The sequence below is a fragment of the Anopheles maculipalpis genome, chromosome 3RL, assembly GCF_943734695.1.
Source record: "Anopheles maculipalpis chromosome 3RL, idAnoMacuDA_375_x, whole genome shotgun sequence".
NCBI classification, from domain to species: Eukaryota; Metazoa; Arthropoda; class Insecta; order Diptera; family Culicidae; genus Anopheles; species Anopheles maculipalpis.
The window spans coordinates 2,485,388-2,509,362 of NC_064872.1; the positions used below are offsets into that span (position 1 = coordinate 2,485,388).

The following is a 23,975-nucleotide window of genomic DNA, read 5'->3' on the forward strand; positions in this document are numbered from 1 at the left end:
AATACTCTTCTAGTTCGTATAACAATTATCGTATTGTGCTTTTCTTTCTGCTTAAACACACGCGCACAATTTTGATTACAAAGTTTTACCAATAGTCAAACAGCTCAACAAACTCAGCTTACTTTTTCGCCTTTTTCGGTTTTGCCAACTCCAAAATTCGATCGGTCGGTTTCGCCTTTAACGCGTTTCGTTCCACCGTAAACGGATTATCTCGGTATTCGTTATTTACGTTCCGATAGGACTTAGCAACTGCCAACTCTGCCACCCGACTAGATGCCACAGCTTTCAGAACGTTTTCCGGTAGCCGAGTGTCCTCCAGGATGACTCCTTTCGCACGCCGACGTCTTTGAAGGGGTTCGGCAAGCCTCGCTACATGTTCCGACGGTATCGCTTTGAGTGCGGCCGGTTTCGCAGCCGGTCCTGGCTTCTCCGGACCGGCAAACTTCTTTCGTGCGAACCGTGGTTCCGATAGGCTCTCGATGCGATTAATCAACACCGCCAACGGTTTCCGATCGCGTTTCGGTTCATCCGGAGCAGGTGCTTGCTTTGGCTGTGCGTTCCTGTTCAACCAATCTTGATGCTTTTGCCACTCGTCCGGAGACATTCCCTTCAGTTTGTCTACTGACGGTAGCTGAACGTTCGCCAGCCGGCTGTACACCGTAAAGATGCTCTTCTTGATACGCTCTTCGAGTTGATCCTGTCGGCGCCGGGCGATAAAGCGCCGATATTCCTGCTGTGCCGCTACCAACTTCCGGACGTGCGGTAGGGCTAGCTGCTGTAGCCGCTTCGATGCGTACGGTTCCTTGTACGCGCGATGCACTTCCGTTTGCTTGGTGCCACGTATTCCGGCACGTGGTTCGTACTTACACCGAGGGAGGCGCGGTTTGGCCAGATATTGGGTCCGTCGCGAAACCCGGTGAACGGTGGGCATGCGAGGCTTTTCACACCGGACCTGGTGCTGCTGTTGGCGGAGGAGTTTTCCCACCGGACAGTGACACGGCGTGAAGAGGAAAGAATTTTCGGCTTGCTTGGAAGTGGCACCCTTCATGCAAGAAATGGCCATTTTCTACGTCCCTGTTTTTTGGCAAGCAGAGTGAAGCTTTTTTTCTCCTGCACTAGACTAACTAAACTGGAATGGTTGGATGTTCCCGATAAAATGGTTGCTATGATGATGGGCTTTTTTTGAAATCAATAACATTACCAACGACCGCCGCTACTAACGTTGGTAACGTAACACACCGGGGAAAGATAGTAACGCAGTAACGTTATTCCGTTGTAAATAGTAGCTTTTATTTTTATTTAAAAAATGCAGTTATGTAACAGAAAGCAAACAAACCATAAAGAGTTCTAAGGGTATTGATGTTACGCTAAACAGGAGACGATAATAATAATCAGTTTCGAGCCCCCGGGGGGAGTCAGTTGGGGTAGTGACCTAAATTAAACACGACCGACGATCCAGAAAATTGGAACGCTAGAACCTCCCCACGGCATAACGCTTTCTTTCGCTAACGTACTTAAGTGCTACGAAGGACCGTTCCAGATATACACGAATACAGGTTGAACGAAATGATTGGTGATGATAACACGATAACGCTTAACTTCCTATAAGATTGTCTTCCCTTACTTGCTCGGGTAAAACTTCTTGCCCGAATCTTTGGCCATATCGAGCAGAGTTTGTGCCGGTACGAACGGTGCACCGTACAGATCGGCGTACGAGCGCATCTTGCTCACCAACCGCTCGGCACCGTACTGATCAACCCAGCGGAATGGTCCACCGGTGAATGGTGGGAAGCCAAGTCCGAACACTGCACCGACATCACCTTCCAGTGGACTGTCAAGGATTTTCTCCTCCAGACATAGGACGGCTTCGTTGACGAATCGTGACACCATACGCAACTGCATGTCCTCCACGCTGTTAGCACCCCGGGACTGGAGGGCGTACTTGGACTTCAGAATGGCCAGCGCATCCTGGTTCACTTCACGGTTCTTGCTGCGACCTCCCGAGTACACAAACACACCCTTACCGGACTTGCGGCCCATAAAACCTGCCTTGACGAGGTCCTCCATAACGCCAAGATTGCCTCCAGAGAATCGGTCACCGAACGCCTTCGCCAAATCGACCGCAATATGTGCTCCCACATCGATACCGACCTCATCGGCAAGGGTGGCCGCACCGACTGGGAATCCGAACGATTTGGTCATCTTGTCTAGTTCCTTCGGATCAACACCCTCTTGTAAAAGTCTGTTGACCAGGAACGAAAGGAAAATATTGAGGGTTAGAGAATTTAAATAAACACTAGAATTTGGGCTCTCTATCGCTTACCGAATTGCCTCAGACAACATCGTCGAGAGGATGCGCGTCGTGTAGAAACCTGGACCATCCCCTACCGTGATGACCACCTTACCCTGTCGCAGACCCACCTCAACAGCAGCCGCTGCCGTTTCTTTCGACGTCCCCGGATGCGTAATAATCTCCAACAGTTGCATCTTGTCAACCGGGGAGAAATAGTGCATGCCGACCACGTTCTCCGGCCGAGAGCTGCCGGCAGCAATCTTCGTAATCGGAATAGCGGACGTGTTCGTGGCGATGATGCAATGCTTCGGCACCACCTGCTCCAACTCCTTAATTACACGATGCTTAATGTCGATATTTTCAAACACGGCCTCAATCACGATATCGGTCTGACGGAACGGTTCGTAGCTCAGGGTGGAGGTCAGGTTCGCCAGGATCTGATCACGTTCGATCGCACTGATGCGCTTACGCTTGATCGCACCCTGCAGTCCGGTCTGGATCTGTCCAATACCACGGCCCAGTCCCGCCTCCGTCGTGTCCTTCATTATCACATTGTAACCCTTATCGATGCTGACCTGCACGATACCGGCACCCATCAGACCGGCTCCCAGCACGCCGATCGTTTTCGGTGGGTTTGCTGGCCTGCCGAAGCGATTCTTCTTACACTCGGTTTGTCCACGGAACAGCCCAATCAGACCCTTCGATTGGGGAGTCTGCGAGAGTTCCCCAAATCCTTTCCGTTCCGCCTCGTAACCAGCATCCGGACCCTTATCCACGCCGACCCGGATGACATCCAAGATCTTGAGCGGTGCCGGGTACAGACCGCCGGAAAGCTTCATCACCTGTTCGCGTGCCTTCTCGAACACTTTGTTCTTTACCCATTCGATGCCGAACGCGAATTCGGTCACTTTTGCTACTAGGCCAGTCTTTTGACGGTTCACCTTTAGCTTTTCGGTGGCGAGGTCTTTGGCGACCTGTATCGCAACCTGTTCCAGGTACTCGAGTGTGTTTTGATCCGCTGGCTTTAGCCCGGGTCCGAGTGGATTCACCAAAAGGTCTACAATTCCAAGCTTCTTTGCCTTGTCGGCCTTTACTGACTTGCCGGTTAAGGCAAGATCCAGCGCGGTTGGGATTGAGGTTAATTTCGGCAATCGCTGAGTGCCACCAGCTCCTGGTAGCAGGCCCAACATCACCTCTGGCAAACCCATGGTCGTTTTCTTGTCCTTTAACGCTACCCGGTAATGGCAAGCGAGCGCCAGCTCAAGTCCACCGCCCAAACAAACACCGTTGATGGCGGCCACAACAGGTTTGCGTGACTTTTCCAGCTTTGCAAACTGAATTTGTCCTTCGTGCGAAATCTTCGTGGCCGCTTCAACCGTCTTGCACTGCTCTAGCATGGTAATGTCCGCCCCGGCCACGAAGCATCCCGGCTTGCCGGAGATCAGCACAGCCGAACTTACGGCCGGGTTCGTTTCGACCTCGCGCAGCACGGCATCAAACTCGGACTGTACCTCAGCATTTAGGGAGTTTACCTTCACACCAGGTGAATCCAGCGTGATGACCATCACGTTGTCGACGATGCGGGTCTTCATGTGTTTGGCGACGGCGGGCGTGGTGGCCAGACTGCGCACATGCATCTGCGATTGTAGTGCTGCAAAGGGAACGGGAAGCGATCGAAAAATTGAACATTCATGCATTTCCGTGTTTTTGTCGATGTTGCCAACGATTGCAATATTCCCAATTCCCTCATCCGGCATATCAGTACAATCGCTGGTAACAGTTTGTAGATTGTTTTGAAATCGGAGTTGATTTCATAACGATTTTCAATGTTTCTCGCGGGCGGCAACTTATCAGCTGTAAAAATGTAAAGCCGGACCAGACAGACGTAACCAGCACAACCAACACCGTAAACCACAATCCCGTGTTACGTGTGTCTCCGCCTGTGTATGTGTTTCTACACGGGGAAGCGAAGAGTCATGTTTATGCACTCTACCCACGACGCATGCACACGCCCCACCATCCCCTCCCTACCGTCCTACCCACATCAAGTCACGGCGGTCAAAGTCCAACGTGTCCAACAATCTTTCGCGATTAGTACGAATCTTCCCTTGGCACCGCCGATAAAGCAACACACAAAAAAGATCTGTCCCAAAAATGGAAGACAAATATGTAATCCCTTACCCTTCAATCGGAGCGCCCGTCCAAAGGTCACATTTTGCTGTAGCGCCGCACCGATCAGTCTTACGCTGGCCATTTTCGGTTTTGCTTTTATTATGCACACTTTCTCCCTATGCTTGTAGCTTCTCTCTGGCGATCTCTCTTCCGGAGCCTGCAACAATCAATCAGTAATAATCAACATCGATTAATATATTCACGGCCGCCGTAGGTGTAACATAAGATGCGCCGGATACTTACTCTTCTAAAAAGCTAAGCACAAAACGAACATAAATAAAATAAAAGAGCTCTGTGTCCGCAATCTATCGGTGGCCGCCGTGTACAAAATCAGACTCTCGATTATTCGGATCGGTGCACGAACTTATACACAGGCACGAATAAACCGGATGAACGAGATTGAACAGTTCTGTCACTTGAATGTTGACAGCATGGCAGCAATTCTGGGGGATTATTTGAATTTATCGTTAGAAAATCGATAGGATAACTGAACTTAATAGTGTACGAGAACATGTGGCATTAGTAGCTGGACCGTAAACCTTTAGAAGTAATGGTAATAATACAAAAGCACGGTGTAACTCGGGAAGACCCAGGAAGCTGGATTCCTATCGTGGCATCACCTCGACGAAACAGAAGAGGAATAGTGTACGTAATAATGTTTAAGTGTGAATTAGTGATGGGTGGCTCGACCCGAACCAATCGGGTCGAACCCGAAGCGGTTCAGGTCGTATTCTCAATTACAATGAGCTCGGGTTGACCCATGGGTTCGGGGGTGGTTTGGGCTTCAGGTCAGGGCCCCTTTCGAGCCGCATTGTTTTTTTCTCCTTTATTTATAGAGGCTTTGAGTCTTAGAGACTACATTCACCTCTATGCGAGCCGCAGTTCCGCGGACGCTCAGTCTGCTGATAGAAAGCTTTGTCTCTGACCAGTCAGATTAGGATTTAAGCAGATTGGATGTTTGGGTCCCCTTCATATCCAATCTGCCAATCTGAAAGCTTAAAGGAGGATAGAGAGTCACTATGTATTATCCCAGCTTTTACGGGGCATCCATACGATTATCTTTCCACACACATCGAGCCATACATTCCGCTGAGCATCTTCCTCTCGTAATTGGGGTATGGATTGTTGCGATTCTGATCAAGTAAGCTTCAGGTCGTCTTCAAAATTATAAAAATTATTTCCAGTTAAAATCAGTTCCTTATACACTTTAAACTGTACATATTGCCCTTTAAACTTCTTATGCCATTTGCTCATCATAAGATCCTCACCATGCTTCTTGTGATGAAAGCAATTAATCCATAATTAGATCAAAAGGTTAAGTTTTGTCACTCACCATTCTGTTCCAGCTCTATTTCCCAGCGTTCGCTCCGTTAAACCTCCTACAACCCACAACAACCGAGCCACTGAATTACAGCCGGATTACACACGGATCCTGAGCGAAAGAAGCGCAAAGTAAATACAAATATTTGCGCAACAAATTCAAATCGAAGCTTGACGACAAGCTGTACAAATAGAAGCAAATTCCCGGTCCGCGCGCACTCTTCACGAGTGGGAGTTCTTTTTCTGTCGGCATCCTTCTCGCATCCATCCCTCGGCACGCTTCCAAAACCGAATGATTGAGAGTATAAAACACTATAACCCACGTCTAGAGCAGCGTATAGAAACACTACACCTAATCAACTGCTGCGATTGCCTCGGGGGTTGGGTCGGAGTCATCGTGAGATAATGCGGGGGTGCGAAGGATTGGTACTTCCGAACAGCGCACTGGTTTCCGCTCGAACGATCCAAGCATCCGATTTCATTATATCTGAATTAATATTGATCTAATAGATTATCGGTGGCACGTTAAATGCCGCTCATCGACACCCGGGCGGGAGGAAGCTCGTGGATGTAAAGGTCGGTGGCATCCGATACTTGTGTAACCGAAGGAACACAAACAATCCGCTACGCGAAGGGAGATTCACTGTTGCAAGACAAAAGAAGGGATGCCGCGACTATCTGGTCCTTATGCAGCCCTTCGCCGTTTTTACAGCCCTCCCATGTTGTTGTTGTTGATGTTTGGTATTACAACGCTTTGTCACGAGCATCCCGAGCATATCCTTCTTGCTATCCGTCCTGCACGACGAGTGGCGTTTGATGTTCCCATTATATGATGCTAGAAAAGGGAGTGAACTTAGGGAGTGTCCGCTTTCCACGTTGATGCTGCGGCCATTGTTTGCTATCATTTGTACCTTTTGTGTGTATGTGTGTGTGTCTTTTTCGTCTCTCGTTCAGACATCCTCCCCTTTTGAGCACCTCTTTCCTCCTGGATTCTTGGTCCCGTGGAATGGTACATTTTGATTGAACGATGGATGGGAAACGAAAGGTCGGTTTCGATCAACTCCGATTCAGCTGCCCCGGACCACGATCTGGGCGACGAAACGAGAGGAGAGCAACGTCCTGACTGTATAAGCACCGGTAAATGGAAGGATAATTACATTATCTTGTGGTTAAGGACCCGTTGTCTTTCGGAAAGCGACTCGTGCGACGATCGGAACCGCATGTTGAGATTGATTTGGTGAGGATATTGGAATGAATACGTGGGAAGTGCAGGCATTTGCTAGGTGAGGATGTTTTGCTACATTTTAGACAATTTTATCAAATAGTTGCAGTTGGCAGAACTCATCTTTCTCTCTTTGATTCGACCTCAACCTGTAACGCTTTGTCAAAAATTAATATTGGCATGTCTTTAGTACCTTTAAGACCATAGATATCAGTTGATCTATCATCTTCTAAATCCATCTCTGCAGATAAGCATTGAAAATCGCTTCTATCACCGAACATCGAACCCACAAGGAACCTCCCACCGGTCTGCAGCTTCAATATGACAGGGTCACTCAACTTGCACTCCGCTTAAGGGCTCCGTGGCTTCAAAATCCTCCAGTGGTCTCTTCTTGAGCCTTGAGTAGAATATGTTTTGAACGAGCTTTGTAAATCGTCTTCTGGAGTGGTCATCTCCAATATGGCGACAAATCTGCGCCCTTTAGATGGATGCACTGACAGGAACTTGTCTCCTATTTGAAGTTCCCATACCCAAATAAATAAATATATTCGTCCTCCTCTATATCACTCAAAAACTGTTCATCTCTAAACGTGATTTAATTCCTTATCAGTTCACATCAATCTTCACTGTCACGGTTAATTTTCCTCTTCCACGTGTCAGCTTTTAAACATAAAACAACTTCATTTTCCTGCTGCGTGTGTGCGTGGGAAAAGGCATTTTCCAATTTCGATCTGATTTATTCTACCGCACGCCACCACTGCACATTTAATCCTTTATCCTGTCTGATCTGACCTCAAAACAATCTATTTTTAAGCTGTTTGTGGCGAATTTGTTAAAAAAAACTCATTTTTATCGTTCAATTCTGCAACGACACCCGTGAGCTGGATTAAATTGAACAGCATTGATCCGATACGGAAGGTCCAGCTTACAGGGAAAGGAAGTGATTGGCCCTTTACATGCGGAAAATTATTCACTAACCGGATTACCGGGACCGACGTCCGTGCCTGCCTGGTCCGATTCCGCATCATGCACAGGAAATGCTGCATTTAACGGGCTGTCGAATTACAAAATTTGCGCCACTTCAATCGCTCATTGATCGCTCATTCCTTCTCCTCGCTTTTTTGCTCCCGTGGCTTACCCCTTTTTTCCTTCGGTTGTTGGTCGCCGGAAGCTGCCTGCCAAAAACCCGATGGTTATTTAACGCCCGGCAGGGGTTGATTGAATTAACACCTCGTCAAACGCAACCACCGCACCCCACAGGAACGAGCAATACAAAGTGGCAATGTTTCCCAACGCAAAGAAAAACCCTTCCAGCAGAGGAAACACCACCGGGGTGCGTCGAAACGAGTGACACCTTTCGGGCGATCAGAACTCTGGTGCGAGAAGTGTTCGTAACAAATCTGCCAACGAACAACAACAATATTCTGCTTTCTGCTGCTCTGTGCCGAAAAGAAGGGACAAAAGACGTCACCCCACTAGCAGCGCGAAGATGGCAACCGATGGTACCGCTACAAAAGTGGGCCAACTGAAGGAAAACGTACGGAACGTGATCGAAAATTTGCACACAGAAAAGGCTCAAAAGGCAGTGAAAAGAGAAAAGGATAATGATGGGTTCATTTACTGCGTTTAAGCGTTCCGACCCATAGGGCTGGGTGCTATAGTGAGTGATTTGGAGGATAGAAAAAGGAGCAGTGAAAATATTTAATGCACAAAGCAATGTAATCACCCAGCGCCACTTCTTTACACATGAAGTGTTAACAGACTTTAAGCAAATTTGTTTGCCTCCTCAACTGTTAGGGCCTCTGAAGTCTGAAGCACTCACTGTAAAGACGATCACCCCTGTTTTGTTTCGAAATTCGAAAGGGCTACGACTACGGTACGGAAATTACACGGTAGCGACTTTTACGGCGTTTTATCTTGATTGATTTCTATCCACAATCAGCGCAGAGGACGCGAAGAATTGCGTGAGGCACTTTTTCCTCAGTTCTCACACCAACTGTGTCTGTAAGTGAATGGGGTGTCTCGGTTGTGTGTTGGCCAATGTTGATTTTTCCTCCCCAAGAATACCTCCAAAGAGCGGTGCGTGTAATGGCAGTTACACGCTGTAAGGTCCTTCTGTGTATCCTTACAAGAAAGGGCACTGGTCTGGTTTGATAGTTTTGTGATCGTGCTGAGATTGATTTACCGGGAGATAATACTGTCTCGGTAGGAGATCTTAAAGGAGATTCTTGTCAGGCATGTGGAACTCAAACTGGTAAAGGGTGAAAAGGATTAGTTTCCAAGGCAACTCAATACGAGGTGATGCTATAAAGTTATAAAATTATTTAGACAAAAAAGGCAGCTATAAAATGGTGACATTTTGAGTGTGAAACATGCTGGCTAGGGTTTCTCGTTTCGCTCTTTCTTAAGTCGAGAATGACTTAAAGTATTTTTTAACGGAATATGAAAAGAGTTCGCCATAAACTTATAATAAAGTTATTTACATTGCATCGAAACAATGTAACGGGTTGAAGGATATTTCTGCTGGAATGTCGTTGGCACGAAGTACTTAATCGTAAAGTCAACAAGGATTCAAAAAGAGCATCCAAAAAGAGCGATCTTGTGCTTTAAAAAAAATCTTGTTAAGTGCGATTTTACGCTCAAGATTTCAATGATTGGTAGAATTGAAAAGTTCGTTCGTTTTGGTCCAATATAAATTATTTATGTTTTAAAAGATTTCTAAGGTTCATTACGAGTTTTGCTCCCATTTTAAGATATTCCATTTTATTCGAATAAAGAAAACTTGTCATATTTTAATACAGTTTTCAAAACCTTTTCCCAACTACTCAACATACCCAACATACTTACACCACATTCAGAGCATCGTTTAAAAATCCAATCAATCATAATTTCCCTAAATTATCCAAAGTAAATACGGAACAAGAAGGAAAGAAAAATCATTCCAAGCACAGATTATACAACTACCTGTCGCCGTGTTCGTGTTCAGTTCAATCCTCGCTGGCTGCGCTGGCCGGCCATCACAACTACACGTCACAAATTGGCCATAATTGCACACCATTCGGCGGTGCACTTTCATTAACGATATTGATAATTATCGAACACCGTTGGCGGGAAGTGGCAGCGGAAGAACGAGGCCTGCCGGCATACAACCGACAACCCGAAGGATCTGCTAAATGAACCTCCCTAAACCCGAATTTCGCCCGAGCATCCCTGCGTTCGACACCCATTCACGGAGCACCACCTTCGAGGCAATTGCGTGATTGTGCGTTTGCGCTCCATCTTTCGCTCCGGGTTGTATGCTCAGGCAGGAGCAATCGGGAAGCGAATGGACATTGCTTCGGGCGGGTGATGAACCGTGACGAACGGCGTTGCAAACGGTGCAAAAACAAACACTCAATTTTCGCGTCGTGTCGAGTCATGACTTATTGGCAGGAGAAATTTGGGAAGGATCTTGAAGATCACATGAAGATCACTGTAACATTATAGAACGGAAGCTACACCTTGCTTGGTGGGTTCGGAAACATAAAAACACAAAAATCCGTTCATCCCTGACCCCGTAAGCGAGGCTGATTAGCGGTCGTTTTCGGTGGGGCCAACATGCAAAGCGATCGTTTCGGGGGGATCGATTTAAATGCGAGCAACAGCAAGCTTTCCCCCTCCATGTTTCCCAACCTTTATCAACACCCAACCAGGTCCAGGTCGATTTTGTCGGTTTGTTAAATGTGACTTTTACTTGGAGGCCTCGCCCAACGATCGACGCTACAATCAACGCAAATTACCACGGTACACAGCAGCCAAAATGAAGTTATTATGTCGCGGCGGGGCAGATCCGATCCTGTGTGCCTTCCCGGTACATCGCGAGGCGTAGAAACCCCGAGGGCGAGGGATGATTATTTTTCCCAATTGTTTTTCTCCTTGTTGTCGAGCTTGTTAAAGTACAGTCCCATTATAAGTGGAGTGCGGAGTGGATGTGTTTTTTTTTTTCGGAGTTTTGTTTTATTGGGAAAGGAGACTCGGACTTGTTTGCGTGCGCCCGATACGTTTTGGGGAAGGCAGTACTACTCTAAGTACCAGCCAGGAGGATGATCATAGGGCTTGCCAAATGTGTGTCATTGTAACAATGACCGTTTTGTCCCTGACATGTCTGTTCCAGAGGGGAGTCCTACTGGTTCTTTAAACCGTTGTGGCTTTCCACAACGAGACTGTTCAATTGCAAGAATTCCGCTCAAAAAACCCGGTGTTCAATTGCCTCTTGGCATTTGACATGGATGTTGTTTGTCCTCTTTGAAGTGAAACGATTGACATCGTACCATCATAATGCCGAACTACGTGTGGAATCAAAGCTTGGTTGGTACCGGAAGAAAGGCAGCTAATAAGCCACTCGAAGGATAACCTTTCGCACCATATCCTTGTGCGTCAGTTTCGCACGCATACGCATACACTCTCTTTCTCTCTTCTCCGGCAGAAAACGGAAGAACCCATCGAACCTCATCGATCAAAGTCTGGTGACAGCACAATGATTTCTAATTGAACACTTTCCATGCCCATCGTGCCACGAGCCTGGTGGTCCTGGGTGTATATGCTCAGGCACAGGTCAGGATCAGCCGTCGTTTAGCGGATCTCTATGGTTGCAAGGGATAAGCTGGTTTGCTAGGTTGGTGGCGTGTGCCTCTTTACCAGCCTAAACAAGCTTTATACAAGCACTTGAAACGAGTCATTGGAAGCAAATAGGCAAAAAGGGACGTGAAAAGAGGAGTAGTATGTGAAGGGCGAAAGTATTTTTCTATTACTCATCCATTGCCCTTACTTTGTTTGTATTACAGTACGTTATTTACTTTAATACACATTTTAAAGCCTCTTTTTTTAGCTTTCAGTAAGATCTAAGTTAGTCCAAGAGAACTTTTGGTTTCGCAGGACTAACCAACACGCTTGGATTCAGGTTCATATCCAGGATTCTGATCCATGCTTCTTCCCATACATTTTGTATTGTTTGTCTCAGACAAATATACTCTCACACAGAGCACTTTCATCCCAAAACGGTTTCTTTTTGCATAAAAACAACCACAATTGTGTTTCTGACAGGACAGCATATTCCACGTGACGTTTCCATAGTGACTAAACCTACCATAACCGTTTTACCGCCTTAAGGACCCACAATTCATCAGTGTTTCGAATCAGTCGGCAACATCCGACGTCCACGGTAAGGTAACATTCCCAAAATACAAATTATTATCTGTGCAATAAAATCTTCTAAAAGACACATACACACGGAACACGGAAGCAAGCCACAAAATGAAAGGTCCCCAAGGCAAGTTGCGCTGTGTTTTTGGCATTCCGAAACTATCCGTTTCACGCGACTATTCACCGCATCCAAGAGTGCGTGAATAATTCCGTTTGCGATAGTGTCAAACTCGGTTACCATGGCGACCCCTCCGTCATCCCGGAAAGGGCTCGGCGTACGTTTCGTCTATAACTCCGGAACGAGCTGGTACGAGAACCCGAGAACAATAACCTCTTGAAAGTCACCCGCCCCTAAGCAACCACCATCCCTTTGTGGGCCCCCGTTGGTGGCTGTCGTTGCAAGCCGTGCGATACAGTAGCAACTTTGAAGCGATTTTTGAGGAGGTCTTTCTGGCGCTTGCTTGGACGGAACAGCCAGTGAGACTCAGAGAAGCAGGATTTTGTGAGATTAAAGCAATTCAACAAGAAGCATACAATCGTGCAGAGAAGGGGATTGTGGTTGCTAAGGAAACGGTAGTGCTTCCTGCAAGACATCAACCCTGTAGATCTCGTGCTAGAAACTATTGTTGTTGAGAGGGTCTGCCTCTTGGAAGGTTTTATTGCGATTGTATCATGCACCATATTACACGGTCGGAAGGAATTATGCGTGTTTGTGGCTGTGAAGGTTCTGCGATGTTTTATTGGGCATTACTTCTGTGCGAATGTGTTTTCGCGCTTGTCGATCGTTTGAAATCGATAGCTCGCCTGCTGAAGAACGCCTTCTTGAGGTCCTTTGAAGGGTTTCGCGCCAGTGTGGTGTTCCGCATTGCTGCTAAGAAGTCTTTAATTACACAAAGGGAATAGTTCTCATAAATTTAAGCGAAGAAAAGCGAAGTACCGAAGGGAACAGTACAAGAGTTCTAGAAACGTTCTGCACAATGTAGAAGAACATACGGACAATGAAGTGCTTTAGAAGCCGTTATTAGCAGCTTGTTTGTTTATTCTGTTGATGCAAAAATATGTAAGCCCAATGAAACAATTACAACTCTAATACAAATCACCCCACACGATAAAACCCACATCGGAATAAACAAAACCGTACCTACTCGCCTACTTCTCGGCGGAGATATTCATTAGCGACGACTTCGCCTTCATGTGCAATTGAGCAATTATTTCTCATTTCTGTCAAAAAAATGAATTGTTGCTTCGTTTCTCACATATTCCATCCCCCGGGGCTGGGATTTTTGGCACACACACATACACTTTTTTCGCAAACGGTCACTAAACCCTCCGGCAGAAGGGAGCGACGAGTGTTGTCGAGTGCGATCGAATGCAGTTTTTAGGCTAATTTGCATAACACATGTAAACCTCGCATTGACACGGGGATGATATATTGTGCTCTTTTAATTATGCACGCACTCATAAAAGCACCTCCCAACGTATATTTGCCCACTTTTCGTCACACCTCTCCGCTTGTCGAAGTCTGTGTCCTATCGGGGAAGGGCACGCGCACGCTTTGGAGTCGGCAAACGGATCTATCCAGACAATTCCGGACGCTCTATTTAACTTACTATTCTACAAAGCCAATCGATAATGTATGCAAATCACGGTGATTAATGCGACTTTTAAACGTACACCCAAGGCTCAAAATTGGATGTACAAAAAACGGATTTGTATTCAAATTAGTTTTTTTGTCTGCTCACTTACTTCGGTAAAGATACTTCAATTCCTGGTCCCCCTTGAGGGACTAGGACGAGATGACAATTTGTGCAGGAAGAGTAAACTCTCGATCCGATCGATGCTGAACGCACGCGTTTCGGCTTCGATTACCGTCACTAAACGTCGGTAACGCTAACTCTTCCCTGGGAAGAGGGAAGGCTTTCCCGTTTTACGGCCCAATGGAAGGGTGTTGAACGGGATACGGTTGCGGTCATCGAGCCCAGAGAGCATCATAATAGAAATATAAATATTGTTTTGATAAATGACATACTTGCAGCACCGTTTACCCTCTCTCTCTCGCTCTCGGTAGCGTCAAATTCGGGCGTTCGATTTCAATCGCTTCAAGGACTTCGTTATAGCCAAAAGCCTGCCAAAAGGCGTGCACGGAACGCGGGCGCGAACTTCTGTCCCACTCGCGCGGTAGGACCTTCCCACGATTGGCAGGACCATGAGGTTCACTTCATTTAACGTATGTTAGCTGTTTAGCAGGGTTTGCTGGTAGGTTTTTGCCCGCTTAATTGCAGGGGCGTACGACGGATCAAATTAATCAAAATTCTAACCCCTCTGGCTGCGGGATGAAAAACGGCGCCTTGCCGTGGGATTATGGTGAAAGTTGTTTGTTTGCTTCTTTTCCGTTTTGCGTGTTTTCCATTTTATCCTAGGTGTTGTCGATTGTCGGTTTTTTTTCGGTCGGTGACGGTTGGCCTTTTTTTATTGACTGACTGCATTTCCCTTGCTTCCTGACCTTTTTTTGCATCACTGGGTGAGGGGTGATTTTCTGCTTTCTTTTTTTTATGTTGCACCGGTGTGGATGCCAGTGGAAAAGTGGCATTAAAACTGCCGTTATGACACGCTTTTTGAAGTGTGTTGTGAGCGTTTGTCGTGTCCTTTTTCATCCTTTTTGGTTCGTTGCGGATGCTGTTTTGATGTTTATTTGCTTGTAACCGTTTTAAATTGGTCCGATAAAAGCTCATTATGTGACATTGATTTTTTCAAAAATGTATGTTTGTGTGCGACTGGTGCGAGCGAAAGAAACAGGGGGAAAGTAATTGACGAGAAAGTAGAGAAAACACATATAGCCAGTATAGAATAAATGTGAAAAGTGTAAGAGAAGGAATGATTCGGTGAATATTAAAAACGAAACATAAATCAAAGCAACTGAATATAAACAGAGAAAAAGAAAATTGCACAAGAAACTTTTGTTATCATTTATATCATAATCTTTTTCTTTATTTTTCACAAATATAATCAAATTCCAGTGACTAGAACTGTTTTAACAAAACAAACCTTACACAACTTATCAGCCATTCTCAACAAACACCGGTACTTCACCTTAGTTGGTGAAAGTTTGTATGAGACCGAGAGATACGGATACAGATAGGGAGAGAAAGATAAAAATATTCTCATCCACCTGGTCTGTGGTAATGTAAAAATAATAAGAAAAAAACACGCTAGCAATTATCCTATGAAACATCCCTACCTTGGTACTTTGATTTACGTTCCTTTGAGTGTTTGTCTTAGCTTAGTTTTAATCTAAAAACTGAAACTAAGTTAGAAGGCTTATTGGCTAACTTAATTTGGAATGATCAGCACAGAAATCAAGAACAACACAAGAGATCACCTTCCATCTACTATCTACACATGGATGAGTTAGAAGCCGCCGCTATCTGTCTAGCTGAGGTATTCACACTGCTCCAGTCCGTAGAATTGTTGGTCCAGCTGATGCTGATTGCCGACGGCACTCGAACTCTCCTGATACGTCTGATTCCATCCCTCCGAGCTCGTAGATGATGTCCCCAATGTAGTCTGGAAGAAGCTATTGTTCCACCAGCATCCACCATCGGCCGTCGTTGACTGTTGCTGCTGGTCACAAGAAGTCATGCTCGAAGCTACCAACTGTGTCGTCGGTACCATCCGTCCATCAGTCGAGTGAGGCGATGAGGTGGACGTTTGATGAGTCAACGATTGTCCCAAACCCGCCTGCCCGATTATCGCCGTCTCGTAGCTACCGTACAGCTGGGACGCACTCGGCGAGGAAGACGCACTATAATTCTCGTAACTTAGTGTCCCGGAGCCGTACGCAGTACCATCCAGCTGAGTGTGTTGCGTGTGTACGTGGTGGCCCGGGTCAGACGACTTGCGATCATTAGTCGTCGTCGGTGACACGCAACTTGATTGGCTAATAAAGAACGAATTGATGCCATCGCACGCACGCAGTCCGATCTTGTTCATGTCGAGTTGCGCAAGGGAGTTGTTGTTGGTGGCGTGGTTGTTGTTGTTCTGGTAATCGACCTGCGGACTGGCGTAGTACGCAATATCGTCTAGAACACTGGAGCATCCACTGCTGGTAAGACTCGCCGTGTCCGTATCGGTACTGCTTTCGTACTTGACACAATCAAAGTATCGACCAATGCCGGTGGAGGAAAATTCGGTGCCTCGGTAGGGGGAGAACTGATCGGGTTTACTGCTGTACGTAGATTTGCCATCTGTTCCCAGGTCCAGATCAAACATGTTGCCTGGAGGAGATCCAACTAGCTGTTGCTGCGGCTGTTGGTACTTGTTGCTCACGGTGCCAGTTACTGGACGTAGCGGTTGGTCGAGCTGGAAGATCTCCTCGGGGTGGATAAAGTTTGTGTCATAGAAACAATTTTGTGAATAATCCTGTGGTGGGTTCTGTGCACATTGGAGAGGTGGTTGCTGTTGCTGAAGCTGGTGCACTTGGGAATGGTGACTGTTTCCGTAGTGGCAACCGTTCGGTGCGGCAGTTCCGTTAACATAATCTATTTGGTAGCTACTCTCCTCGAAGGAGGAATCTGGCGATTTGACGACCTCATTTGACGAGAGAGAGCTGTAGCTAGTTGCCTTTGCGATGGTGTAAAGCTGCTTAGACGTTTTCCTCGACTGTTTGATGCCATTTATCTAAAGGATGAAAGGAATACACACGGAAAGGATCTTGTTAGCAAACGTCGCAACTTTATCCCTAAATCACTTTCACCTTACCTTGTTCATTTTAGACTGCACCGTCCGTAGTACACGCTCACGACGTCCCAATCCCAACACTCGACGCGTTTCACCAGATGATTTCGCTTCCGGCCGTGGATGATCGTGCACTCCTTTGGCTTGGAAAAATATTGCGTGCGGTGTGTGACGCCAAAAGTGAGTCACCGGGTAACCACAGTGTCCCCGGCAAGGCAGTATCTCCAGTATACCTCCAATGCACAATCTAATTGCAGAACAGAACCATTAGTCACTGTTGTCACGGGTGAGTATCGATTGAGTCGGTGTACAATTCTCACCTGTTTGGACAGGCCTTGCCTTGCTGCTTGCGCCGTGCCTTGTCACATATGGCCGGCCGTAGATGTATCTTATCCCCGTTCGGCAGGATGCACCCAGCCGAACATACCAACACACCGAGGCAACTCTTCTTCAGGATATTCACATTGTGGTTGTTGGTGTTGCGCATCGCCCAGCCTGACGAATGGCGCTTTGCCTCCTCGCTCGTTGCCCGATAGATATACCGACAGTGGCCATCGCTCCACTCGTTAAATCCATCGTAGTCCGACTCGGTCACGATCGGCACGCTGGGATCGTTAATGTCCCAGTCGATGCCAAGCTGTCCACCGGCACCGCTCGAGTTGATCACGTTCGATTGCCTGTTAGCGAAAACGATAATCAAAAAACATATTCGACACCATTAATCAAATAACGAGTACCACGGCGACACTCCAGAAACGGAAACTGCTGCTCCGATTGAGCTTGATCGATCACGGCACGCAAACCGTTCCAGAAACTTACACAATCACCATGCTGCCGGTTTGGGGCTGATGTCTCAATGGGCAAGTTGCGCTATTTTTGCTTCCCCCTAATTCTTCGGGAACTTTGAGATCCTCAAAAAGGCTCAATTAAATTTCGGGACAATAATTTAATTTATCTTGCCAAGCGGTTTGCACACGGTCCACTCTTCTTTCCACTCGCATCGGTTCAGGGTGTAATGATTGGAACACACACACAGACACTGTTTCTTTATTTCACGAGTCAAGTATCCAAACGATTGTCACTTAGAATTCATTGCATTTTTAAAGCACTCACTCGTTGCTCGTTGTTTGCGCAGTTCACATAAATTGCACTCCACACGTCCTCGAAAACATCATCAACAACTTCGTCAGTCAATATTTGCCTTTACTTTCTGGCCCCGGATTTCCCGTGTCCTAGCGGGTCGACTGCGTAATGCAAACTGATCGGAGACTGCGTCCTCAGCGAGCCTCTACGACCCACAGCAACTGCAGCAGCCTCTAAACATACAACATAACTGAGCATCGACTCTCTCGGTCGCTCTATTTCCCTCGGAGAGACACTCTTTCCCGATAGCATAAAAACATAGTGCAGCATAAAAACCGAACCTTGGCTCTCTCTCTCTTTCGCCTGCTCACCGCAAACAGCTTCATGCTCTCGCCCATCAACCGGATCCGTTCCACTTGAACGCACTTATGCTCGCTTAGCTCCGCCTTCCGTGTAGTGAAGCACAACGAATCAGATGCCTCGAACAACGACAACCGGACGAACTATTCGGTGGAAAACTCCATGCAAGTCTTGAAAGAATCTCCAGTCGGTTCTTTTTTTTCCCAAAGTCCATTAACTTCCAAACCTCCACAGAGATTGCAGCATTATGTTTTAATTATCGATGCACAATATCCTGTCCACTCAAGACTCGACGACTCTGACTGACCTTTAACTTGCGTGACCCCGAGAAACCTTGAGCTTACTTCTGCCTTTACTTGGCCGCCTATTAGACGGGTGTCACAATTTAGTGGCACAATCTCAGCTCGTACACTTTGTTGTCCCGGTCAACCACCAGCAGAAGTTGGTTCCGTTTTCGTCGGCGGCGCAAAGCAAATCAAATTAAAGCCAATCCATTGTCGCCATGCTATATGTAGACCGGATTTATAATGCCCCCTCTTGGACCCTATTCCTTGGGGTTTTGTTGCAATCTTCACCACCGTGCTGCTGGTTGGGGATGCTTCGCGGAGTGGATCTCATGTCATCATTTGTGGTTATAGGTCGGGATCGCAAAGCTGAATGAGCCCGGATCTGACATTGATCAACTGCTCTATTACGCTAATACGTCCCATTTGCTGATCATCATTTGTCGCGCCCAAAAAAGTGTCAATTAATCTATATTAATACATCAATATCTTGGACATCTTGAGCACTAGCTGCGGCTGGATTCGTCTTCAATGGCGGCTGATTACTGAAGTTTTTGAGTTGATTGACTAAATGTTCTAATCAGAGAGGATTACTCTCTTGTGCCTCGTGAATACTTTTTGTAGAATTTAACCTTCATTGATTCTCTTAATTTTAAGAATTTTTGGCTTTAATTTCCTTCCAAATGTTCTTTTATTTTTCTTTCCAGTCCCATCACATATCCCGGGTTCCGTGCCGGATCCTTCTCCCCGTAAGTCCAAAAGTCAACGTTGGCAACGAGATCTTTATCGATTGGTCATTGTTTCCCGAGGTATCATGATACACCAGCCAGGTGAGCAATACTCAACTTCCGACAGCAAAATTCGCAACGATCGTTTTCAAATCCTTCCCCACTTCCCGAAGCTAATTGCTATCACCTCAAACCGATCTGAGCTCCGAGATTTTACCGAGTGAGAAACGACCGGCGACTGGTGGGCAAACTGGGCGCAAAAACAGTTACCACACAATTCCCAGCCCTCAATCCCTTTGGAATATCTGTGGACGCCCTAGTGTTTGTCTTATCAGCAGCGAGGAATCGCATTTAATGAGCAGCAATTGAACCCGTCAGCTTTCCCGCCGGTGTGCTGACGCGTACAAACACACATTTTCCGGATAAGCTAACTGCCGGTCGTTTGTCTTGTTCCCGGAGCGTCCTCGTAGGAGCTCATCGGAACTCTGGCTCGGCTAGGGGTGATTCTAGCTTCTTTCTTATCGTGATCCAACTATCGGTCGGAAGGAAAAATATGATTTTTCCATTCACACCACGGGTGGCCACTCTGGTGTTTGAAAAGTTGCAGTTCGAGTGTTGCATTTCTCAGTGCTATTCCCGCGTTGTTGCACACTCGGCAAACGATGGGAACGATGGACGATCGTCAATTGAAAATAAGAGCAAAAAGTAGGACAAGCGGAAAATGCAAGGCTCCGAAGGAAGGGACTCAATTGGTTTCAGTCCCTGCTTGCCGTCCCTTTTGCTCCCTTCGTTCGATTGAACCTTGCCTCAGGATTTGGTGTCCGCGCTTTGTCCGCTTCAATGGATGGATAATTTTTATCCGATTAGGAAATCTACTCCATAAAATACAATTAAGTGGTGGAAGTGGTATTCGCGCGCAAACGATGATGATCGGATCCGGTTGTTTATCTTTTCCGTTCTTGGAGCAGTAAGTGCGACGTAGGGAAAAACGAAATCTTAATGCGTTCACAGTCAAGAAGTGCCCCTATTTTTCCTTCTATTTTCCTTTTTTACTAGACACATCCGGTCGCCGATGTCAAAGTTTGAATGCAGATTAGGACAGGAAAACCTTCGTTTGTCTATATCCTAGAACACTTGTCCTAAGTTCCGGTCCCATACTAAGGAAAGCCGAGTTCCACAGGTGTCTTTAGCGTGTTTGTATTTTTTTCTTCTTCTATCCTGCTCCATTCCGTGAGAAGATTTCTGTATCAAAACTCAGCATGAGCCGGATTTCCCTACCGAGATATCCAAATTTGGTCGGGGCCTTAATTTCGGATGAAACAGAATCCTTCACACGGGTCGTCTGTTCTCGCTGCTCCCTGCCCTTGCGTTTGTGGTGTCTTTCCTCCCGCAGCTCGTCGATACAGGAAAGGGAAATTCTGAAGGGCTCCGTCCGGCGTCCGGGAGGAGCATGCCAATAAAATATTGTTTATGATTGAGTACTGCAATAAACGACCTTCCACTCCGGTACACGCCAGAGTTATGTAGGGAAATTTTAATAACTATTAATTAATGCATCGATGCGGGCACTTTAAAAAGCAGTTCTTTGGTCGCTTCGTTTGCATTGTGCACGTCTTGTTTGGAGGGTTTGGAAGGTTTTGTGAAGTATACGTATTTGGTGGCACGATCTATTTCATACGGTTGTGCATAAGGATTTGAAAAGTAAAATAACTTCTCCACTCTAAAATGGTGGCCATCTCCAGGAATGGCTTAGCTTCCTTTGTGCACGACCAACCAACCATACGAACGGCCATTTGCCATCAAAACAGCGTACATCAAACAGACTCAGAAACAAATTAACCCTCTTCTTTCGCGTGACGGTGATGACCGGTGGGAGAACTTAAGCTTCCTTTGTTACCGTTTCTTTGGGGTGTAGTTGACACCAACTCAACTCCCACAGGTGGACACGGTTATACCGGATGCACACATACACACACAAACGCACACCGAAAGTGCCCTGCGGATGCTCCCAGGTGTGTCCAGCCACATACAATTGATTGTTTACAGTGAGTGACTTGCGGTGCACAAAAAGACCGGTGGGCCTCCTTTCTTAACGTCTGTTGCAGCTTTGTCGCCAACCAGCATCTTTCGATTGGCCAACGATAAGAAGGGGGTAACGGCAAGACTACCTTACCAGAGCTACCCCAACGTACATTTGTCCAGATGTGCGTCCATTTCTTCGCTACGATTAAGCAGTTGGCTAGACACGAAAGAACTTCAACGGTCTTCCAACGGAGGTACGTTCCCCGTGCTTCGAGTCCACTGAACTGATGATTAATACACACACCATACCAAGTAACACCGTCGTCCTCCAAAATGTGCACGAGGCGTGTTAATTCATGGTGGCCCTTAACGGAGCGGAATTTTCTTCCCAACTTCGCTCGGGCGGAAAAAATTGTCTGTTGCAGCAGAGGCTGCAAAATGCACCTCTTCCATCCAGACACCCGCTCACCCAACAAAAGCAACAGGGAGCAGGGTAACGTACGCTAGCAAATGATTTGATTATTAACTACGAGAGAGCTTACTACTCCACCCCACAGCGGTAAGGCACTTTTAAGCATCAACATACTACAGCCAAGGTCCCTGGTTTACAGCCGGGACATTCTTCTTCAATTAATTTTCATTAAGCACCAAAAACTCCAGGCCCATAATCACACGCACGCACTCACTGAACGTTATACCAAATTTAGCGTCCCGAAAACAGGGAATTTTCCATGGCGATACGATTTGCCGAGCCGCATTTTATGTGAGAGGCCACTTAATTGAGTGTAACGCGTTGCGAGTATTTACCATACAGTGCCGTGGGTCGCATCATGGGTATGGAAAACCGAACAAAATGGAGTTGATTTGATGTCTTTGTGGAAACGATCAATGGTGCGTAGCTTTTGTGGCTTTTCCTTTAGACCAACGAAAGAGAGCATGGTGAGTTTATTTTATTTTCAATGTGGATTCTGTCGGATAAATCTGATCAATCGTAATGCAGAGGAGTATCAGGTCTTTTGTTGGCTAATCTAATCATAATTATTCTTCACAGTACCATCATTATTTTACACCATACGGCGAAAATCAAGACACTTTTCCTGAAAAGGAGAGTTTTTTTTAACGAAAATTTATTAATTGTCACATTCCATGAGACAGACTGACTGATGCAAAACCAAAATTGTATTCTAGCGAAGTAAGGGCTTTCTAGAATCAATGATCGAGCATCATCATCGCTTCAAAGTTCGAGCTCTGCACGGCTTTCACTACAGGCAACTAAAGGCTCTAGAATCTAGAGAAATAATAGCCCGCCTTGCTCGTGTCTTAAAAAAATTTATTTATTTAATTCCAAATTTAAGTTGATAGCACTGCTCAACTAAGAACACCTACCTCATAGAGAGCAATGATCCGACATACAAGTTCAAGCGACAGTTGATGAATTTGAATCTTTAAGGACTTTGCCAAAAAGGACAAAATATGAAGCTTTAAAAGACTTTCTTTCTCACATAGAGGAGATGATCGCTTTATCGACGATCCTGCTAGACTTTAGAACTGCTTGTATATCAATCATTCGCCAGGCTACAGGAATTCTAGCACTAAACCCAGTTTTATTACCTCTTATCAGTTTTACGTTAAAAACGGCCTGCATATCTATATCCGAAACATTTGAAAAGTTTCAATTTTACAATTATAAAACAGGATTCCAAAACATATGTCCATAAAAACACACATATGACATCACACAAATTACAAATCAACAAAACCAACAAAACAAAAAAAAAACTCCGAACCAACCGATTTGTCCACGCCCGGTTGAATCACTGTTGTTTGCGATAACGTGTAATCGAGCCACCCGTGTTTGTTTGTACATCTAAATTAATCTCTAACTTCCATGCCCCATTCCCGGGGCGTAAAAACTCCACACCGAGCGACGAATCTCTATTTCCATCGAACGTCATCAGGCATCGGGAAAAGGGCGCGGGAAAATCAGACCGACCATGTTTAACGAAGCGATTCACGCCCAGCGAAAGATTAGACCACACATAGACACATGAGGACACATGATCTGGGGTTGGGAGTGGGATGATTCTATTTCTACATTTTCTGCGCTGGCCAATTATCACAGGTTCAGGCTTCCGGCACGAGTGACTGCACATTTATGTAGTGATCGGATCAGCAGAGTTCCGGTTTTGTGGCTGCGGTTGTCGGGTTGTGGTACAGATTTCTTTTATGTTCGTCTACTCCTCTCTGCTGTGCTCCTCATCTTCATCCACCTCTCTAATTAGATATTTTATCAGATAAAACATGTGTGAGTGTGTGGCTCCACTCGCATGTTGTGTAGTTCAACCGGATGATATGCGTCATCGTTTGAACTGGAAATCGCTTGCCAGGACATCAACGATACACTACTGCTGTACTGTTTGTCTCAAGACTGTCATCAACTCCGTTTTCATCCTTTTTCCGATAATAACTAGAACCTGGAAAGCTTCGTTTGTTCCTTCATTTGATTGTGTTTGAATTTAAGGATGAGCCGTTTTACAAGCCGGCAAACGGAAGGCTCACACACGTAGCGATAAGAA

At 46.2% G+C, this 23,975-nt stretch overlaps 4 protein-coding genes across 4 annotated transcripts in view; 1 reads left to right on the forward strand and 3 right to left on the reverse strand.

The window, feature by feature from the left end:
- Nucleotides 1-118: 118 nt before the first annotated feature.
- Nucleotides 119-1,063, reverse strand: LOC126565084 (uncharacterized). Its single transcript, XM_050222222.1, has one exon. It carries the CDS (start codon nucleotides 1,061-1,063, stop codon nucleotides 119-121), a length of 945 nt encoding a protein of 314 aa, XP_050078179.1.
- Nucleotides 1,064-1,572: 509 nt separating this feature from the next.
- On the reverse strand, nucleotides 1,573-4,618 carry LOC126564157 (trifunctional enzyme subunit alpha, mitochondrial). Its single transcript, XM_050221110.1, has 3 exons — nucleotides 4,475-4,618; nucleotides 2,324-3,944; nucleotides 1,573-2,242 (listed from the first exon to the last, which is right to left on the reverse strand). Exons 1-3 carry the CDS (start codon nucleotides 4,545-4,547, stop codon nucleotides 1,621-1,623), a joined length of 2,316 nt encoding a protein of 771 aa, XP_050077067.1. The 5' UTR covers nucleotides 4,548-4,618; the 3' UTR covers nucleotides 1,573-1,620.
- Nucleotides 4,619-14,812: 10,194 nt separating this feature from the next.
- LOC126563780 (uncharacterized) overlaps nucleotides 14,813-23,975 on the forward strand; it is a 347,215-nt gene continuing 338,052 nt past the window's right edge. Inside the window, exon 1 of the mRNA XM_050220514.1 lies at nucleotides 14,813-14,821. The gene's annotated coding sequence lies outside the window, so the exon portion shown is untranslated. The remainder of the gene's footprint in view (nucleotides 14,822-23,975) is intronic.
- Nucleotides 15,618-17,799, reverse strand: LOC126564353 (transcription factor glial cells missing-like). The gene is made up of 4 exons (XM_050221374.1): nucleotides 17,742-17,799; nucleotides 17,243-17,599; nucleotides 16,947-17,169; nucleotides 15,618-16,865 (listed from the first exon to the last, which is right to left on the reverse strand). The coding sequence occupies exons 1-4, from the start codon at nucleotides 17,750-17,752 to the stop codon at nucleotides 15,618-15,620; spliced, it is 1,839 nt and encodes a 612-aa protein (XP_050077331.1). The 5' UTR covers nucleotides 17,753-17,799.

Excerpts from the sequence above, each read along its gene's own strand:
- LOC126564157 (XM_050221110.1), bottom strand. The coding sequence starts at position 4,547 with ATGGCCAGCGTAAGACTGATCGGTGCGGCGCTACAGCAAAATGTGACC. Across the intron at positions 3,945-4,474 it reads ACGGGCGCTCCGATTGAAGG|CACTACAATCGCAGATGCAT; the intron begins GTAAGGGATTAC and ends TTCCCTTTGCAG. Across the intron at positions 2,243-2,323 it reads ATGTTGTCTGAGGCAATTCG|ACTTTTACAAGAGGGTGTTG; the intron begins GTAAGCGATAGA and ends CCTGGTCAACAG.
- LOC126564353 (XM_050221374.1), bottom strand. Across the intron at positions 17,170-17,242 it reads GGCAAGGCCTGTCCAAACAG|ATTGTGCATTGGAGGTATAC; the intron begins GTGAGAATTGTA and ends TTCTGCAATTAG. Across the intron at positions 16,866-16,946 it reads TGCAGTCTAAAATGAACAAG|ATAAATGGCATCAAACAGTC; the intron begins GTAAGGTGAAAG and ends TTCATCCTTTAG.
- LOC126565084 (XM_050222222.1), bottom strand. The coding sequence starts at position 1,063 with ATGGCCATTTCTTGCATGAAGGGTGCCACTTCCAAGCAAGCCGAAAAT.